The sequence below is a fragment of the Sturnira hondurensis genome, unplaced genomic scaffold (assembly GCF_014824575.4).
Source record: "Sturnira hondurensis isolate 20B ecotype Veracruz unplaced genomic scaffold, ASM1482457v3 Scaffold0017394, whole genome shotgun sequence".
In the NCBI taxonomy this organism is placed as follows: Eukaryota; Metazoa; Chordata; class Mammalia; order Chiroptera; family Phyllostomidae; genus Sturnira; species Sturnira hondurensis.
The window spans coordinates 8,862,083-8,879,879 of NW_028090025.1; the positions used below are offsets into that span (position 1 = coordinate 8,862,083).

The following is a 17,797-nucleotide window of genomic DNA, read 5'->3' on the forward strand; positions in this document are numbered from 1 at the left end:
TCTTTAGGAAGAAAACAAACACCTGCCTCTCTAGTGCCGGTGAGGTCACTGCCGACGGACAGTGTATGCCAGGGTGGGGGTGAGAACAGGACAGGGGGCCCTGCCAGCGCCCCCACGGGGTTCGTTCCATGCGCCTCTTACAGTGGGGGTGTCTGGCCACGCCAAGCACACTCTCTCTCCTGCATTGTCCGTGCTGCACACTTGGGATCCCTGTGTCTAGTTGACATTTATACACAGGTGGTGCAGTCCGAGGGTCTTGCAGTGTGGTAAAGCCATGGCTGCGTTACTTTGATGCTGTCTTAAGGGATTTTTCAGTGCTAACTTTTTGTGGTTTTGATGACTTATATGCTGTTGGTACCCAAACTCCATGTCAAAGGTGATTCCACTTCTCTGCTCATGTCTTTAGGAGCAAGCTCTCTAGAATCTAGGTGCATTCATGGCAGGCGCCTTGGGGTGTCAGTGGATCATGTCACTGAGAGACTGCAGAGTGGGGGTTAAAGCCACACCATCCGGGTGACAGTCCTGGCTCTGCCCCTCACTAGCTTGGATCTTCAGCCACAAAATGTAACCTCTTCGTGGCTCCCCATTCTCACCTATGAAGTGGGGAAGTGTAGGGATGAAAATGGTGTTTGATTCATAGGGCTGTTGTGAGGATTATGTGAGTAGTAATATGTATATATATAAATGAGTGTATATATGTATGTATAAATGAGTATATGTATATTTACATAAATGCATGTGTGTGTATTTGACTAAGTATCACTTTCTCTAAGATATCATACGTGACTTACAAGGCTTGGCTTGGTTCTCAGCCAGGTGAGCTATTATTATCATGTGTGTCCTGGAAGAACAGAGGCAAAAACTCATGGATCAAGTTCAGTCACCTCATTTTTCATAAAGAAGATCAGAAAGGTTAGGAGATTTTCCCAGAGGCACACAGCAAGTATTGTGAATAGTGAGACTTGGAGCCAAATTTCTTGAGACCAGGTGAGGGCCCAACCCTCATTTTTTGACCTTTGACAATGAGCCGGCAGCAACCCCAGCTGACCCCCGCCCCGCTGTGGACTGTGGACAACAGGGACTGATGAATGGCCGGCATCCTCTGTATTTAGCACATAGATTTAGAAAAAAAAGATCTGCAGCCTGCCTAGAGTGATGAGAAAGAGCCAGCCTTGCACAAGATTTTGGGGAAAAGTTTCCAGTGGGAATAGCAAGGGCCAAGGTCCTGAGATAGGGACACAGTTGCCTTTTGAGGGACAGAAGGTCCAAGTGGCTTGTGCAGGGAGAAAGGAGGTGGTTGGAGGATGTGGTCAGGGAGGTGGTCATGCAGGGCCTGGCAGGTGTGGGGACAGTGTGGGCCAGAGGTAGACCAGACTTCTGACCATTGAGGGTGGCCAGAAGTGCCACTTGGGGACATACATGCACTGATCCTCTCAGGGTCTGGGGACACTTGCACAAGTCACCTGGACATAGCACTCCTCACTTGGGTCACTCAGACTCTGTGGCAGGAGACAATGGTCTCAGGCCATTCTCCTTTCCAAGGCAGGTGACTCAGGACACTCCCCCAGGGCCAGGGTCTACTCTGGTGAAAGTGGAGCTTCTGGGGGTTTTGCATTGGGTGCTTCCCCCAAGGGCCACATTACCTCCCAACAGACTCTCCCCACCATCCCTTTCATTCTGTCTTTGAAAAACTACTTTCTGGTAAAGGCCTACAAGATTTTAAAAGTTTTTTTTTGATCACACAGCATGATTTCAAAAGGACATGAATATCTCAAGAGGGTCACAGCTGTGGTTAGGGGGTGAGCCCTTGGAGGCATGGAGCTGGGTTCCATTCCTGAGTGTCAGCAATGTGTTCTTGGGCAAGTTGGTTAAGTCTGCAAGCCTCAGTCTCCTCATCTGTACAATGGGGACAATAATTGTTTCTGCCCCTGAGTGCTGTTGGGAGAATTGAAGGAGCAAGGTAGGGAAGAACGGAGCGCAGTTCCGAGCACCTAGCAGGTGCCCCCTAATCGTTAGCTGGTGTTCCGATTGTTAGTGGTGGTGGTCAGTCAGTACTAGCCGATGTTCTGCTGAGCCTTGCTTTCTGGAGGCTCTGTGTGCAGGAGAGAAACCCAGGCTTGGGGATCAGAATGCCGGCTGTGCCGGAACCTCTGCCGGCACAGCCCGGGATCCCCGAGTTAGAGCTCTGTGAAGAGCTGAGTGGTTGTGCCAGAGATCACCTGTGACAGGTTTCCCTCCCATTTACATACATCCCTTTTGAATGGCTGCTCATCCTCCTCGGAGCTACTGAACCACCTAACCAGAGTGCGAGGGTAGGATTTCGAAGTCATTTTCGATTTTACCCTCTAATGATTTTTGTTGGCAGAACTTTGTCTGCAAATTCCTCTGCTTGTTTCTTTGAGGATGGGTTCCCAAGGAGCAGGATCACAAAAGCCAAGGCTGTGCATGGTGATTAAGGGTCCTGATTCAGGAGTTTGGTCTGAAAAGAATTCACGTGGCTGACTCGGGTACAGAGTGGACGGAGCAAGATATGACCTCTGACTCCCCAACCTCCTTTGCCTGGCACCATGGTTATGATTTGGGCTGTATAGGCACATTATTATTAGATTGATAGTGTTCTTTAAATGCGATAACTTTTTAAGAAATGAAATCTTTGTTTTGAAATAATTTTAGGATTACAAAATATGTCAAAGATAGTGCAGTGAGTTCCCATGCCCCCTTCAAGTGTTGGTTTCCCCTGCCATTACCATCTGATATCACCGTGGTACATTTCTCACAATCAGAACCCAACACTGGTCCCTGACTACTAATTAAACTATAGACTTTACTTACATTTCACTAGATCCCCCCCTAATATCCTCTTCCTGTCCCATGACCCCATCCACAATACCACACTCCCTTCAGTCACCCTGTCTCCATAGGCCTGTTAGCTGTGACAGATTCTCAGACTCCCCTTGTTCTGCATGACCTTGGCAGTACTGACGAGGGCAGGGCACGGATTTAGCAGAACGTGCTCAGTTTGGTTTGTCTGGTGTTCTCGTCGTTACACGGGGTTGCAGGTTTTGGAGAAGAATGGCGCAGAGTGAAGTGCCTTCTTCACCACATCTCAGGAGTTCATGATACTCACCTGACATCCACATGATATTAATCGACCTATCACTAGTGATGTTGGCCTTCATCACCTGGTTAGGGCTGTGTCTGCCAGCGTCTCAACTTCAGTTTCCTTCTGTGGTGTCAGCCAAGGTCATGATGTCTGTGAAAATCTTTGTTTTACCCTTCGGGTTTCCAGGGTGGGGCAAAAGTAGGTTTACAGTTGTTAGCATGGAAAATTATACAAGAATTAGTAAATTATGATAGAAGAATAAACTCTGTTTTGTGAACTCACAACTGTAAACTTCCTGCTGACCCACCCTGCACATATTCTGACCATGCGCTGCCTGAAACATCCTGGGTATCCCTGATAGGGGACCCGCTAGACCTCTGTCTCCTAACATGGCAGCACGTCAGTTCCTGGGCATCTGGTGGAAGAGACAAATGGCCTGGATAAGCCTCCCGATGCAGTGGCTTGTGTTGGAAATGGAAAAACCTGTGGTTTTATTTAGTGTTTTGGCATTTGTGAGGCTGCTGGGACAGCCAGTGGGCTGGCAGGGGTGGAAATGCTCACTATGGGTCATCCTCACAGAGGACGCTGAAGGGCCTGTGAAGTCTGAGCTGTGCACACCCGTCTGTTTCAGGGCTGGTGGGGCTCTGGGGGAGGGCGTCAGGGAGGAGTCTCCTCCAGCAGAGGACGGGCCCGGAGCGGCCCATTTGGGAGTGCAGAAGGGGTGAGAACCACGAGCTGGAGGAGCAATGGAGGACCCTGTGGATTCTGATTAATATTTTGCTGTGCGAACGTCTGGCTCCTCCCCTGAACGTCTGACCCATCAGCGCAGCCTGCGGTGGAAAGATTTCTGGGTTAGCTGGTGTCTACAGGAGTGGACGAGAGGTTTCCTGGTCTGGGTTTCTGGGGATCCTGGGCTGGGAGTGAGCCGACCCTGGGCCAGGGTCCTCTGCATGTTAGCTGACTCTTGATTGAGGAAGTGAAGTGCTGGGGGGCATTTGGGTCCCTTTCACTCCTAAGGGATGCTGTGACAATACTTGGAGGCCCTGAGCAAGGCAATGTGAGGCTCCAGGACAGGCCAGATTGTCATTCTGGAGGCAGCCAGTGCCCTAGACAGAGCAGCACAGAGTCCCCAGCTCAGCTCTGCCACGTCCTCACGATGTGACCTGCAGAAAGCACTTAGCACAGCGCCTGACAACACACACACACACACACACACACACACACACACACGTTCTTTCAACCTGCGACTGATACTTAGCATTTCAAAAAAGACAGCAAATGATGTTATAAACAGAATTATTAACAGGTATTAACTGTAACTGGTTGTATTTCTAGACTTTTGCTGCTCCAGCTTTTGCTATGTGTTTACAGTTGTGAATGCCAAGTTCTGAGTTAAGGTGCTAAGGAGTTCTTATTGTCTAGCATGAAGCTAGAGCCTGCTATCTGCTTTTCAAAAGTGCTTTTCCAGCCTTTTCCCTCAATATTCCTTAGAACAAGCTCCCAAGGTCAAAAGGACAGCCTCAGACAATAAATATTTATTTTGCACCTACTGGTGACAGGAGGTGCTAGGCCCAGGGTCCTGGGGGTGAACTATATAAATAAGAATTTTAGATGGTGATGGTTGCTATGAAGACAGTGAAATGTGCCAGTGGAACATTTGGACAGTTTATAGTTAGTTTGGGATTGATGTATAGAGAAAACTGGAAAATAATAAAACAAAGTAATTATGAATTCCAGAGAAAACTAAAGCCAGGCAGGACAGAGGAAAAATTACAGTGGAGGAGGGTCCCCACCAGGTATAGTGTTTCTGTCATCTTTACAGTGCAAACCCCGAGTGTTGATCTAACTGGAAATAGTGTATGTGGCCAGATCGCCTCTATGGGGAAGAGGAGAGGGTTGAATGGGAGCTGAATTCCCCTTCTCCGTGGTGAGAAATCAACACTCGATGCTACACAATGAACGATCAGAATGAATGATGTAATGCCACTTAGGCGTGTGGATGTAAATGCTATGACCACCTGCTGACCTGGTGTTTCCTGCCTTTCCAGCATTTAGATGCCACCTACAGCCCTGGACCCGCGGCCCCTTCCTCCACCTTTAAAGCCAGCTTGTAGCAGCATCAAATCTCTTTCTCTGGCTCTCCAACTAGCCTTTTATGAAGACCCTTCTGTAATCACACTGGGTGACTAGGATACTCCAAAATAATCAGCTAATCTCCAGACCCTAAATTTAATCATAGCTGCAAAGTCCATTTTACCATGGAAGATGACATGGTTTCATGTTCTGGGGTTATGTTCATGTGGACCTCTTTGGAGGGGCCCTTATTTAGGCAACCCGAGAGCCCTTTGAGCATCTATGAGCCAGGCCCCTGTGTCAGACATGTGTCATCTGGCAAGGTACCTGGGTAGAAAAATGACAGTGCTCATCTGCATCTGTAGAAAAATAGCATTGCTCAACCATCATCTGTTAAGTGAATGAATTTAGTTTGGTGGCATAAGGGAGTAGGGTGGAATGTGCCTCACAGACAGCTTCATAGCTGTGTGACCCTGCACTGGTGGCTTAACCTCTCTGAGCTGAGTTTATAGAGAGGCTCCAAGGGTGAAGACGAACCCACCCTTCCCTCAGTCCCAACACCCACATCAACACCAGGTTCTGCTTCCTCTAGAGCAGCATGGTGTAATAGGACTTTTGTGTGTGATGGCTGTTGGGCACTGGAAACGTGACTCATGTAACCAAGGATTTGGAGTTTTATTATTTAATTTTAGTTCATTTAAATAGCCACCTGTGGCTAGTGGCTCCTGCACTGGACAGTGTGGTCTAAAATATTTCTCACCTCCGTCCACTTCTCAGATTCCATTGCCTCTCCTAATTCATTTCATGTCTCTGAGCCTCAGTTTCCCTGTTTGTAAAATGGGTTCAGTAGGTGCTCCATGGGGCAGCTGTTGCAGGGATGAAAGGCGTAAGTTCATGGAAGAGACTGAGGAGAAGGCCACTGCCCAGGACCAGCACCCAGTAAGGATCAGCTGCTGTAACAGTGATCACTGTTGACTTACTGCGGTATCTGTAATCCCGTCTCCGCCCTGCAGCTTGATCTCTTCCCCACTGGTTCTCAACACCCATTCCCCACGGAAGGGGTTTCCTCTACTTATTAGAGTGACATGAACACTTTTTACTCAGGCCTAGAAGGGTGTTTGTGATCCAGCCCAACCTTTTTTCCTTTGTCACTCACTGCTGTCCTCCTTCTGACCCTCCAGCTGCACCGGCCCCTTTTCGTTCCCACATGTGCCCTGCATCTCTTGGCCGTGGGCCTTTGTCCCTGCTGTTCCCACCGCCCGGTGCTCTCTTACCTTGGTTCTTCCCACGGCACTGCTTTGCATCTTTCAGGGTCCAGCTCCTCCTCAGCTACGCCGTCGACAGCCGGCCCCTTGCCTCGTTTCTCTATCCTGTTACCCTGATAAAGTGATAATAGCCACCTCCAATGATCTTGATTATTTATCCATTTCCTTGTCTATTGCCTGCCTCCCTGCTGGAGTATATGCTCGTGGCAGGTGGGGATACTCCGCATCTGCTGTCCACCCCCACACTGCCCTGCTTGTAGCCAGTCCTCAGTAATAAGGAGGCATTTGACCAGTGCAAAAAGGCAGATCCCCAAATCATTCAACTGCTATTTGAAAGTACATTTGGTCACCTCTGAACCACCAACAGCTTAGCTGTCCTTACTAAATTTTATCTTGGCCCTTGCTAAAATCAGCCAAAGTGACTTAAGGATCTACAAGTTGATAGCAGGGTATAAGCTTTTGGAGATAATCAGTGATCAAGGTAAGCCAGGTGGGGACTAACAGTTCGCTGTAGGTGATTAGTAGTTGAGATGCTGACAATTGAATGAAGGTAGTTGTTAGACACCAGTTCCATTGGTCCAGCATGCAGTTCCTCCAGTGTGAAACAGTCCAGGCCCTGGCTGCGGGACTGGTACACCAAGGGGCCCCGGGTCGAGCAAAAGCTGCGTGCTCACGGAGTAACTGCGTGTGTGCATGGGAGGGGCCGAGGGAGAAGGAGGGTGGTGGGCACATGAGATTAGAGAAAAGCGTGTGGGCTCTCCTAGGTCCTGGGAGTGAATTTGACCTTTAATCTAAAGTGGACAGGAAAGAGCTGGAAGGTTCAGCCAGCGCTCAGCAAACTTGGACCAGTGAGCCACATTTGGTACCTGTCTGTATTTTTGTAAATAAAGTTTTATTAGAACTTTATAACATGCCCACTGTGTATATATTTCCTTTCGTGCTACAAAGGCAGAGCTGAGTAGTTGGGACAGAATGTGCGACACACAAGGCCTAAAATATTTACTGTCTGGCCCTTCATAGAAATGGTTTGCTGGTGTCTGGCTTAAACAGTGGGGAAAAATGATATAACTTATATTTTAATGATAGTATGAATTGAATGTTGAAGGTAATGATCTAAATAGAACATATAAGCATTAGGGGGAAATGGTTACTAAGTAGTGATATCTAATATCTTTGTGTACCTGGCTTTGTTCTAAATGTTTTATATATATATATATATATATATATATATATATATATATATTCACCCATTTAATCCTTGTAATAATCATATGAGCTTTTATTATACCCATTTATAGATAGGAAACTGACACACGGGATTAGTTCAATGACTTGCTCAAGGTCACACAGGTAACTGGCAGAGCAGGGATTTGAACTCAGGCAGTCAGGTCCTGGAGCTCATTGTGCTATTTTGCTTATTGATGCCACAGGGGAAGGAGGTGTGGGGGAGCTGGAGGCAGTATTCAGAATAGCAGTGCGTAACTGGGCTTTGCAGGGTATGTAGGAGTTGGATAGCACAGATGCCGGAGGACTTTGCCATCTGCAGGGGTGGGAATCACATGAGGACCAGGGACTGAACAGCTCTGAGACTCAGAGCCAGCTTGGCTTTACTACCAAGGACAACCAGCTGAAATGAACTTGGGAATGGTGTTCAACCCTGGGAGCCAGCACCAGCTACCTGATTCATGAAGTTATCCAATAGTAAAATGCAGTGCCCCTTGTTTAAAAATCATTACAAATTTCTAGATGGCTGTAAGAGCATTAAATCGAGCACAGGACCCTCCTCGGGATGGGGGGGGGGGGGATCCCCATGGGACTGCCCAGGTCACACACCTGTGAAGCCTGCTCTGCTTGGGGCTGAGGACTGAGCAGCCACTGGGTAGCTCCTTCCAGCCTCTGGCACTGGACTGACTCAAAAGACTTGGCGTTAGCATAATTACGAGGCCACACAGCTGTCTATTGCCATGAATCCAGGTCTTCCTCTAGGAGGAGGGGCCTGGGCTCTAAATCCCCTAAGAAACAGGACAGAGGATTAGGGTGCTCAGACCAGGAAGGTATTTTCACCCCCAGAGTCAGAGGCCAGAAAAGCAAAGATGAATGTTTCTGAAGCAGCCCCGAGTTCATGAATCTTCAGACACCCTGAGCCTGGAGCTTGGGGTGTTTTCTTTGGCAGAACCTCCCAGGACAATTTATTTTTATCAGTAGAACTTGGAAACTGTGGAGCCAAGCAGCCCACACGGGGAGAAGCGGATTCCCAGAGCCCGTGTCCCACTTCCCCTCCCCTTCAAGGTGGAAGGAAGACCAGGCCATGGTCACAGTCGGTTGTGCCAATGTCTTTGTTGTAGAAGCGAGGAGGTGGGAGATGCTGAGGGCAAAGGTGGGAAAACTGGGGCAAGGGAAGACGGGTGGTACTGATCCTGGGACACTGTGTGCTCTGCTGTCTCCCTGACTTTTGTCTTGGATCTGAATGGGCTCGGACCACCTACGGGCAGTCGGCCACACTGAAATCGTCTCCTTCCTCCCGCTCTGATCAGAGGCCGGCCCCTCCAGCTTGGGTGGACGTCTGTCAGGTGTTCTGACATTAAAGTAATGTAGTCATTGAAGTAATTCATATTTAGGTGTAAGCGACTGGGTGGCTTGGTTTTTTGGTCCCTGGTCACATGTCTAAGGAGCCTATTGAGGTAAGCGAAGGCACCCAGAGTGTACAAACAACTTTTTGGTGAAGTGGCGTCAGGGCTTTGCTCTGTCCTTCCTGGTTCCACCCCCTTTCCTCACTTATCAAAATAAAACGTGGCTTGGGCATCAAGGAGACCCACGTTCAAATCTCACTCCTCCTCCTTCTCCTCCTCCTTCTCCTTGCTGTGTGATAGCAGGAGCAGTTGGGACCTAACACTTTGTTTTGCTTCAGCCCTCTGAGCCTCAGTTTCCCCAGGTGAGTGATGGGGATAGTCACTAACTCCTTCCTTAGGTTGTCGGGAGGATTGCGTGATCAGATTTGTGAGGCCAGTGCCTCGTTAGAGTAACCCTTCAACAAATACCAATTCCTTTTCCCTCCCTTCTTCTGGTCCTAGAAAGCAAGTTCCTAGAGGGTTGGGCCTGTGTCATGAAATCACTTGTTAAAATGTGGTAAAAAGAGTCCTGATTGCATTGGAACCAGAGACCTGACTTTCCGACTCTGCCCTGACCTTGCTGTGTGGCCTAGGGCTAGTTGTTTACCCTCTCTGGGCTAGCATTCCTCTTCTGTACTAATGTGGACACGTCCTACCTTTAGGACTGGGGGTAAAAGGGAGAATGCATGTGAAACTCACAGGGCCTCTGCTCCCCCTTCAAAGTCCATTCTCTCCTTAAAAGTTAAAAACAGTTTATTATTTTTGGACTTGGCTTTACCTCCCATTCCCATTTCACAAGGTGCTTCTGAGGCCATGTGGAATGATGTGGCCTTTGGGAATAAAGACCACTGGGGAGGGACAGGACGGTGCCTGAGACTTTTCTTTGTTCCTGGTGATCAGACCCTTGATTTTTGGACTGAGGGGCCTGTCGGACTGGATCCAGTGATTAGAGGCACATGCTTCTTCTTTCTTTTTTTAACCATGAGCAAAGTTATTAACGGGCCCTTGGCAGAGCCAATTAATTTTTTTAATTCCTAATTAGGAAGAAGAGCAGGGACCACACTAGCACTGGGGGCACTGGGTCAGCAGGGAGAACCTTGAGCTGACCTCAGGGTGGACAAATTGTCTTCCAGACTTAAAAAAAAAGATCTCTTTTCAGGATACGCCTTTAAAAATATTCAGCAAGCTCAGAAAATGAGAGGGTCTGGACAAAGAAAGGAAACACACACACACACACACAAAAAAAAAATGGGAGGAGAGGACATGAAGGAAGAAGGCTTGGGTTAAGGCCATGTCCGTCCCTCTTGCTAGGAATGGTGGGAGTCAGAGGCAGGGTCTGAACTCTGTGACCCTTCAGGTCCCACCACAGTGGTCTCCAGTGGCCAAGCGAGGCAGCTGGCTCAGAAAGGTTATCTGGGTTAAAAAAAAAATCTACCCTCATATTCTAGGAATACTCTTTTGATAAGACAGTGCCCTGCTAATCTAAACTTATCCGTCTTTTACACTTGAGCATGAATTACTTCCAGAGGTTCACCTTTTGACACTGAGCTAGCCACCTGACCGTCGGACTGGGGTTTTCCAGGGGATGAAGGGGCTTCATTTGTCCAGGGGCTAATGGGTTACCCAGTCTTTTTTCTTGCAACGGGAGTTTCTAAAGTTTTTACCTTAGGTCCCAACACTGTGAGAGACACTTAATGTTTTTTCTGGGAAGCTGCCTCTTGCCTAATTTTTCCATCTCTAACAAAGCCGCTGATATCTTGTAAGTAGAGAAGTTGCAGTAGAACTGTTCTGTATGCCCCCTGAAGGAAAAACTACGGACTGGGACGATAATGATGTGTCAGTGCAGGTTCCTTGCTTTGATAAACGTATCTCGCTGGTGGAGAGGTGGAGCATTGGCGGGGCTGTGGGGGGCACAGAAGGGTGGGGGGACTCTGTGTACTTCTCACTCCATTCTCCTTTGACCCTAAAACTGCTCTAAAATATACAATCTGGTTTTTTTTTAAAATTCCAAATAAACCTAAGTTTGGACCTTGGTAGGAAAACTCGGGTTTTCTCTTTCACCCTCTTCATCGAAATTCTCTCTTGCATCCTCCCTCTCAGGAGGAGCTGATTGGGACTGTGGTCCCGGGTTTGAGGCCTAGCCTGCTATCTGCCAGCGGTGTGAATTTGGGCAAGCCACTTCCCTGCAGACAGCCTCAGTTTCCCCATTTGGCAAAAGGCCTGGAGCTGCAGAAAGGCACCCACAGAGCACCCACACGGGACTATCTCCAGTGGGACACTGTCCCCTTGTCTTTCAGAGGTGAATCCGGAGCCGGGAAAACGGAGAACACCAAGAAAGTCATCCAGTACCTGGCCGTGGTGGCTTCCTCCCACAAGGGCAAGAAGGACACAAGCATCACGGTGAGTGGCAGTCACTGGCTGGTGGCTGTGCCTTAGCAGAGGGGTGTCCGGGCTCGTGGCCTGACTGAGCTGCGGACAAGCACTGTTAAGAGGACCAGGACTCAGCACTATAAGCGCTCAGGTCCCTGTTTCACTGTCTCCTCCCCCCAAAGGCTCACAGGAGGGGTCTTTCTCTGCCTTCGGGGTGGTGTTTGGGTCTGGGCAAGCCCTTGCGTCAGCCAGGATCATGATCTGAGGGCTCCTGTTTTGTGAAATGGGAGGAGCCCTCTCCCCACCACAGGGAGGAGTCTTGCTCTCCGTCTGGGTCTCTCCATAGTGGCACCATGGCCACTTTGGACCAGATACTTCTGTGCTGTGGGGCCTCTTATGCACTGTGGGGTGTTTAGCAGCATCTCTGGCCTCTTCCCATTAGGTGCTGGTAGTGACACCTCCCTCAGGGTGGCAACCAAATGTGTCTCCTTACACTGCCTGGGATCCTCTAGGGGGCAGAGTCACCCTGACAGGGAACCATTGCTTTGTGGGAACCTGTGGACCCCCTAGCGTGTGGCACCCCTGCTATTCCTCGATGTGTCCCTCTGACAGGGCCCCAGGGGATATACTGGTGTCACTCAGTGCGTGGGCTTCAGTCCAGTGCCCGTGACTGAGCCTCTGCTCTTTGCCAGGCTCCGCCAGATGTGCTCCAGCGATGAGTCCGAGAGATGCTGTCATTCTAGGCACTGAGTTCCCAGACCGTGGGAAAGAGGGGGAGTCGCCAAGAAACCATACACATAACCCCACGATGAGGCAGTTTGATTAAGGGCTTCAAAGAAAAGGGAAAGCAGATTTTTAGAATGATCTCTTCTTGGGTCCATCCTTCTCTTCCTTCTCCTCCACCTCACCCCTGCCGCGTCTGTCCCAGAGGAGGGGACAAGCAATGGGGCTGCTGAAAGGCCTTTCCAGCACCTCTGTTGGAGGTCCAGGGCGGGAGAGATGGCAAAAGGGAAGCCTCACGATGAGTTGGGTGTCATTGGTTCCTGCCATCCCCGGTCGTGCTTCTGGCACTCAGCGGTGGCTCTAGAGCAGCCATGGAGACCAGCTTGTCTAGGGGCAGCCAAAGGTCCGGGGAGGGCACTGGTTTTAGCTGCAGGAACCTTCCTCCCTCAAACACAGAAAACCCAAGGTCTGGCGTTTCTGAACTGCCTCTGGCATGCTGTGGAGTGAGAGACAGCCCCAGGGTTTGCGTGCCAGTGAACCGCTGCTTCCCACGGCCTTTCCTTTCCCTAGAACAGTAAGAGTAGGGAATCATACTGCTTAATAATAATGCCTGGTGTTTATCGAGCGCACACTGTGGCGCGGAGCCCTTCTTTCTCTGCACATGTAAACACGGCTCAGACAGGATGTCACCTGATACGGCCTTAAAGATCCCACCATGGCCCCTGCAGTTACAGAAACCTTTGAAACATCCGGGCCTGTAAGAAATTAGACACGGCAGTGTTCGGAACGGAGAAAGAGAGAGAATCAAAGAGAAGTTGCTGCTGCCCTAGTTACCTTGGGGAGTGCAGGCTGCCTGGCGGGGGGGACTGAAGTCATCTGTTCTCCAGCTCCTGGTTTATGTGTGATTAAAGTAACACTGACGTTTGTTTTATGCTGCATTGTTCAACCACAGCAAGGCCCATCTCTTGCCTACGTGAGTAATGGGGAGTGTTTCCCTGGTGTGTACGGGAGGCACGGAGTGATTCAGATCTGCATGGTCCTCTTGCACCCGCTGAGCCCCGTAGCTGACGGTTGAGTGGGCTCGGCCCCCAAGTTTCCCAGCCCAGACCAACAAAGGCACCGACATACTACCGTCCTGCGGCTGCCCGATGCCAGTGCAGGGCATGGGGACACACTTGCCACCCGCAGGACTCCCGTGGGAATCCCCAGGATCGTCCCCCAGCCTGTGATGGATTTTCCCAGTTCAGAATGAGTCCCCCACCTTCCCCACCAATGTGTCCACCACCTGGGATGTCCTAGAATCATCTGCCCCATCTGGTTGACTGTTTTAGGATTATTTGGCCCTAAAGCTTCCCTGGCTTGACTGACAGTCAGTTAATGGCACTGCTGTGGCACACCTCCTTCCCTCTGCCCTGCCATCATCCCTGTATTTCTCCCCCGAGCCATGTCCCCCGTGCACTGGCATGTCCTTGTGCATGCGTGTGCAGTGCGTGTCTCTCTTTGCATGCTGATTGCTTCACCCGAGGCTCCGGAGACAGGAGTCTTGGGGTTTGCGATGCACTAGCTTTGGTGGCATGGTAAGGCCCCAGCTATGCGACACACAACCAGGACTTACGTGGACCTCTGCCTCTGTAAACTCATGTCTAACCCAGAGCTTGGGGGGCTGGCACATGGGTCTTAGCCTGGACGAGAGCCGCAGGGGTCCCAGTGCGCTAGGATCACACTCGGTGCATCTTAGTTAGACCCTGGGCAGCAGTGCCATGGATGGGTCAGGAGGATCGGGATTCTGGTTGAGATCTGCTCCTGTGTGACCTCAGCCAAGACACTTAACTTCTCTGGGCCACAGTCTCATCCATAAAGTGAGCAGTCTGGACCTGATCCCCGTGTTTAAAGCTCTCCTGAGAAGGACATTTCAACCTCACCAGCTGGAATTCCCATTCTAGAAAGGGAAATTTTTGTGGGGTATTGGGACCTCAAATTTGTACCGACAAAGGATCCCTTTTTAGACTTCTTCCCACTAGCCAAGGAAAGCCCATGACTTTTATCATAAATTCCCACAAGCCCCCGTTCCCGGGAATTCCACCTGTGACTGGATTCTCACGGAGGTGAGACTTCAGTTTCATCTTCTTTGGGAGCTGCAAAGGAGGAAGACATGTGAATAGACACCTGAGTAAACTGCACCTTCCCCTTTTGTCCGCTTAGGGACAGCTATACAACGCCCTCCTGGTACCAGAGACATAGGAGGGCAATCGTGCTCGCCCTTCCCCCCTTAGAGCCTTCCCCGGCTTCTTTTTAGCCCAGTGCTACTGCCCTGAGAAAAAGGGAGCAGGGGCATCAGCAGACAGAACCAGGAGGAAACCCTCATAGCTCACCGCTTCCCAGTGTGACCTGGAGGAGGTTGGGCAGGGAGGCCTCTGGGCTAGCCTGCAGCCACTGTTTTGGGGAGGCTAGGCAACAAGCAGCTCCTTGCTTCCTGGCATGACTTACCTCGTTGGCCCTTTCCTGCCACATTTAATCACATGACTGCGTTTGTGCACAGGAGCCCCCAAGAGAGGGCCCGTGGGCTGTGTACAGTCTCAGCTGCGTTTAACCTGATGAATGGAGCTCAGGCAACCTGCTTTGTAGCTTTGGTCTGCCATCCATTAGAAGTATTCCTGGTGGGTTTTGCACATTCCTTACTTGTCTTGCACAGGAGCCCTCAGAAAACTAGTCCGCAAAAAGGAAAATGGCAACTTAAGAAAAAAATCACACTAAAGCCATCAGGAGTGGTTTAGCTTGAAGATAGTTGCCTCTTAAACACAAAGAGCAACAGGACTGCCAGCCCTCAGCAGTAGTGCAGGTCGGGGGCTGCACAACTCCGGGAGGCCGCTCACTGTGGTGTGAATGACCTCCCGGTGTTGGGAGGTGCAGCTGTTCTGAGTGGCAGTGATATTGCATGAATGAGCAGGCCCCATCCAGGGAAAAGTGGCCTCCCTAGGGGAGAGAGGCCCTAGCTACCAGAGAGCTCAGCCAGTTGCTTCTCTTCTGAAACCCTGGAGCAAGTCTGGACATGAGCATTTGTGGTCTCAGAGCGGATAGGCGACAGGATGGAGAACCTGTGGGTTAAGGGCCAAGTTTTGGGACAACATCCACCTAGGGCAGAACTATCAGGGCCTGGGTCTCTTTCCCCAATAACTAGATATGAATGAATTTTAGGGTGAGCTGGAAAAGCAGCTTCTACAAGCAAACCCGATTCTGGAGGCCTTTGGCAATGCCAAAACAGTCAAGAACGACAACTCCTCACGATTCGTAAGTAGCCAAGCCGCGTGGGTTTTGTGGGAAAGGCTTAGGTCCCCTGGTGTCACCCCTTGCCTGAGAAGGCAGAGTCTGTGTTTGCACGGGGAGTCTGGGATGGAAGGGACAGAGGCATACGTCACACATTTTGCTCTGGGTTTTCAGTCCTGTCTTGACCTTACAGCTCACTTCTTCCTTCCTTCCGTCATTCACCAAATATTCATTGAGAATCTATTGTGTTCTAGGCACCCTGTTAGGCATTTGGCATTCATAATTGATTCCATAAATATTTAGGAGCACCTAATATGTGCTGGACACTTATTTGGCAAAGCAGGAATTGAGAACCTATTGGGAACCAGGCACATACATCCTTCATGAGCATTTATTAAGCACTTACTGTGTACAGTCATTCTGGTAGGTATTTTTATACATACCATTGTCCTGCGGGTTTTTTTAAATTTGCTCAGTTAATTTTTAGTAAGCACCTACTGTGTATCAGGTACTGAACTAGGCTCGCAGGATCATGATGAACAATTCACATGTGATTACAGCCTTCATGAAGCTTTCGGTCTAGGTGGGGAGCCATTAGTCAACAAGGCAGAAGGTGCCACCTTCCCACACATGCTTCCCCAGGCTTCAAGGGCCTCTCCTTTATCACTAGGATCTAATGGAGACAGAAGCCTGAGTATGGGCAGTTGGTGACACCTAGACAAAAATTATTTTGTAGGCCCTGGCTGGTGTAGCTCAGTGGATTGAGCGCGGGCCTGTGAACCACACGACTGCAGTTCGATTCCCAGTCAGGGCACATGCCTGGGTTGCAGGCCAGTTCCTGGCAGGGGACCCACGAGAGGCAACCATGCATTGACATTTCTCTCTCCCTCTCTCCTTCCCTTCCCCTCTGAAAATAAATAAATAAAATCTTTAAAAAATTTAAAAAATATTTTGTTGTACGAACTAAATGGTGGCTTCCATAGGAGAGTCAGAAAGCTATGTTAAAGAAGGGAATCTGAGGAAAGATCGAGGATTTTGGCAATATGAGGGGTGCTCTTTGGGAAGTCATATGATTGGGGGTTTCTGCTAATTTGTGGGTGCCCCTCTTAGCTGTCACTCACTGGGGTGGAACCCTGTGAAAAACTCTTTGTGGAGACCTCTGCTCAGCATTCCTGTGTCCTCTCTGCCCACACAGGGGTCCCCAGCCCTGCCCGCTCAAGACCCACTTTTTACAACAAATAACTATGCAATGTCCCCTTTCCTTTCCCAAAATTAGAGCTGTAGGCAACATCACTTACTGTACACATCAGGTGAAAACAAGTCCACATAACAACTTAACTGCAATATGAAGGAGAAATGAAACAGAACAATTCATAGTTAAAATGCAAATTTCAGTGTATCAGTGCTCAGGCCTTATGACCCCGCAATCCCAGTCATTCTCCTGTCTTACTTCCTGACAGAAAAAGTGTAGGGCTTTTGTCAAGGCCTGAGCAAGCCTAGGGCACATGTCCACACAGGAACGTCTCCCACCATATACATCACGGTGGGCAGAAAGGGTGCGATCCTTTGTCAGCTACTGAAAAAGCAACTAAATAGCGGGACTGCAGGATGGTTTTGTGGTTCAGCAGAGGCAGAGGCAGGTATATGGGGCATCTTCCTCCGGGAAGGAGATCTGATGAGTCCCAGGGCCGGGCGCAGGGCCCAGACCCACCCACAGAGCCTCCCGTGTGGGGCCCACTTCAATAGTGTGGCTCCTGGAGTCACCGTTCATGCTCACTGGTTCCAAAGAGGGGGTTTACTCTGCAGCTGGATGAGCTTGGGCCTGTCTCATTATGGAAGACCCAGCATGTTTCTGGGCAGGTGGCAGGTGGGGAGCCCTCCATCCACTGGAAGTGACAAAACGTGCCTTCTCCTCATGGCTCCTCCTCCTAGGAGTGCTAGTAGATTGGGCAGCTCTCTCAGCCTCAGCTTTTCTGCCTTTCAAATGGGAATAGCTATGATGGGCTGAAGGTCATTGAAAGAGCCAAGGGGAATTGGCTTGTGCAAGTGTTCCAGAAGTTCCTGTGTTGCGTGAGCCCTTGGATCATCCCAGCTTGGAGACAGTGGTTCCCTCTGACAAGTTGCCCTGTGAGACTCTGAGCCTGTGGGGTTGCCCTGCCCCACAGGCTCCCTGCCCCACAGGCTCCCTGCCCCACAGGCTCCCTGCCTCTCCTTGCCCACCTGCCTGCAGGAATGGGTGAAGGGCTGGGGCCCAGGAACTGACTGAACTGTTTTCCTGTTGGCAGGGCAAATTCATCCGCATCAACTTTGATGTCACTGGTTACATCGTGGGAGCCAACATTGAGACCTGTATCCTTTGCTCAGGGTGGGCCACATGGGACCCCCACCCA

At 50.0% G+C, this 17,797-nt stretch overlaps 1 protein-coding gene across 4 annotated transcripts in view; it reads left to right on the forward strand.

The window, feature by feature from the left end:
- The window catches only part of MYH11 (myosin heavy chain 11), a 121,085-nt gene that overhangs the window by 50,693 nt on the left and 52,595 nt on the right, over positions 1 to 17,797 (forward strand). For 2 of the 4 annotated variants that reach the window (XM_037067750.1, XM_037067748.1), the window contains exons 5-8: positions 11,348 to 11,450; positions 13,096 to 13,116; positions 15,339 to 15,431; positions 17,693 to 17,756. In XM_037067750.1, coding sequence (XP_036923645.1) covers positions 11,348 to 11,450; positions 13,096 to 13,116; positions 15,339 to 15,431; positions 17,693 to 17,756 — 281 coding nt within the window. The remainder of the gene's footprint in view (positions 1 to 11,347; positions 11,451 to 13,095; positions 13,117 to 15,338; positions 15,432 to 17,692; positions 17,757 to 17,797) is intronic. The other 2 variants (XM_037067751.1, XM_037067749.1) reach the window with 1 other exon arrangement.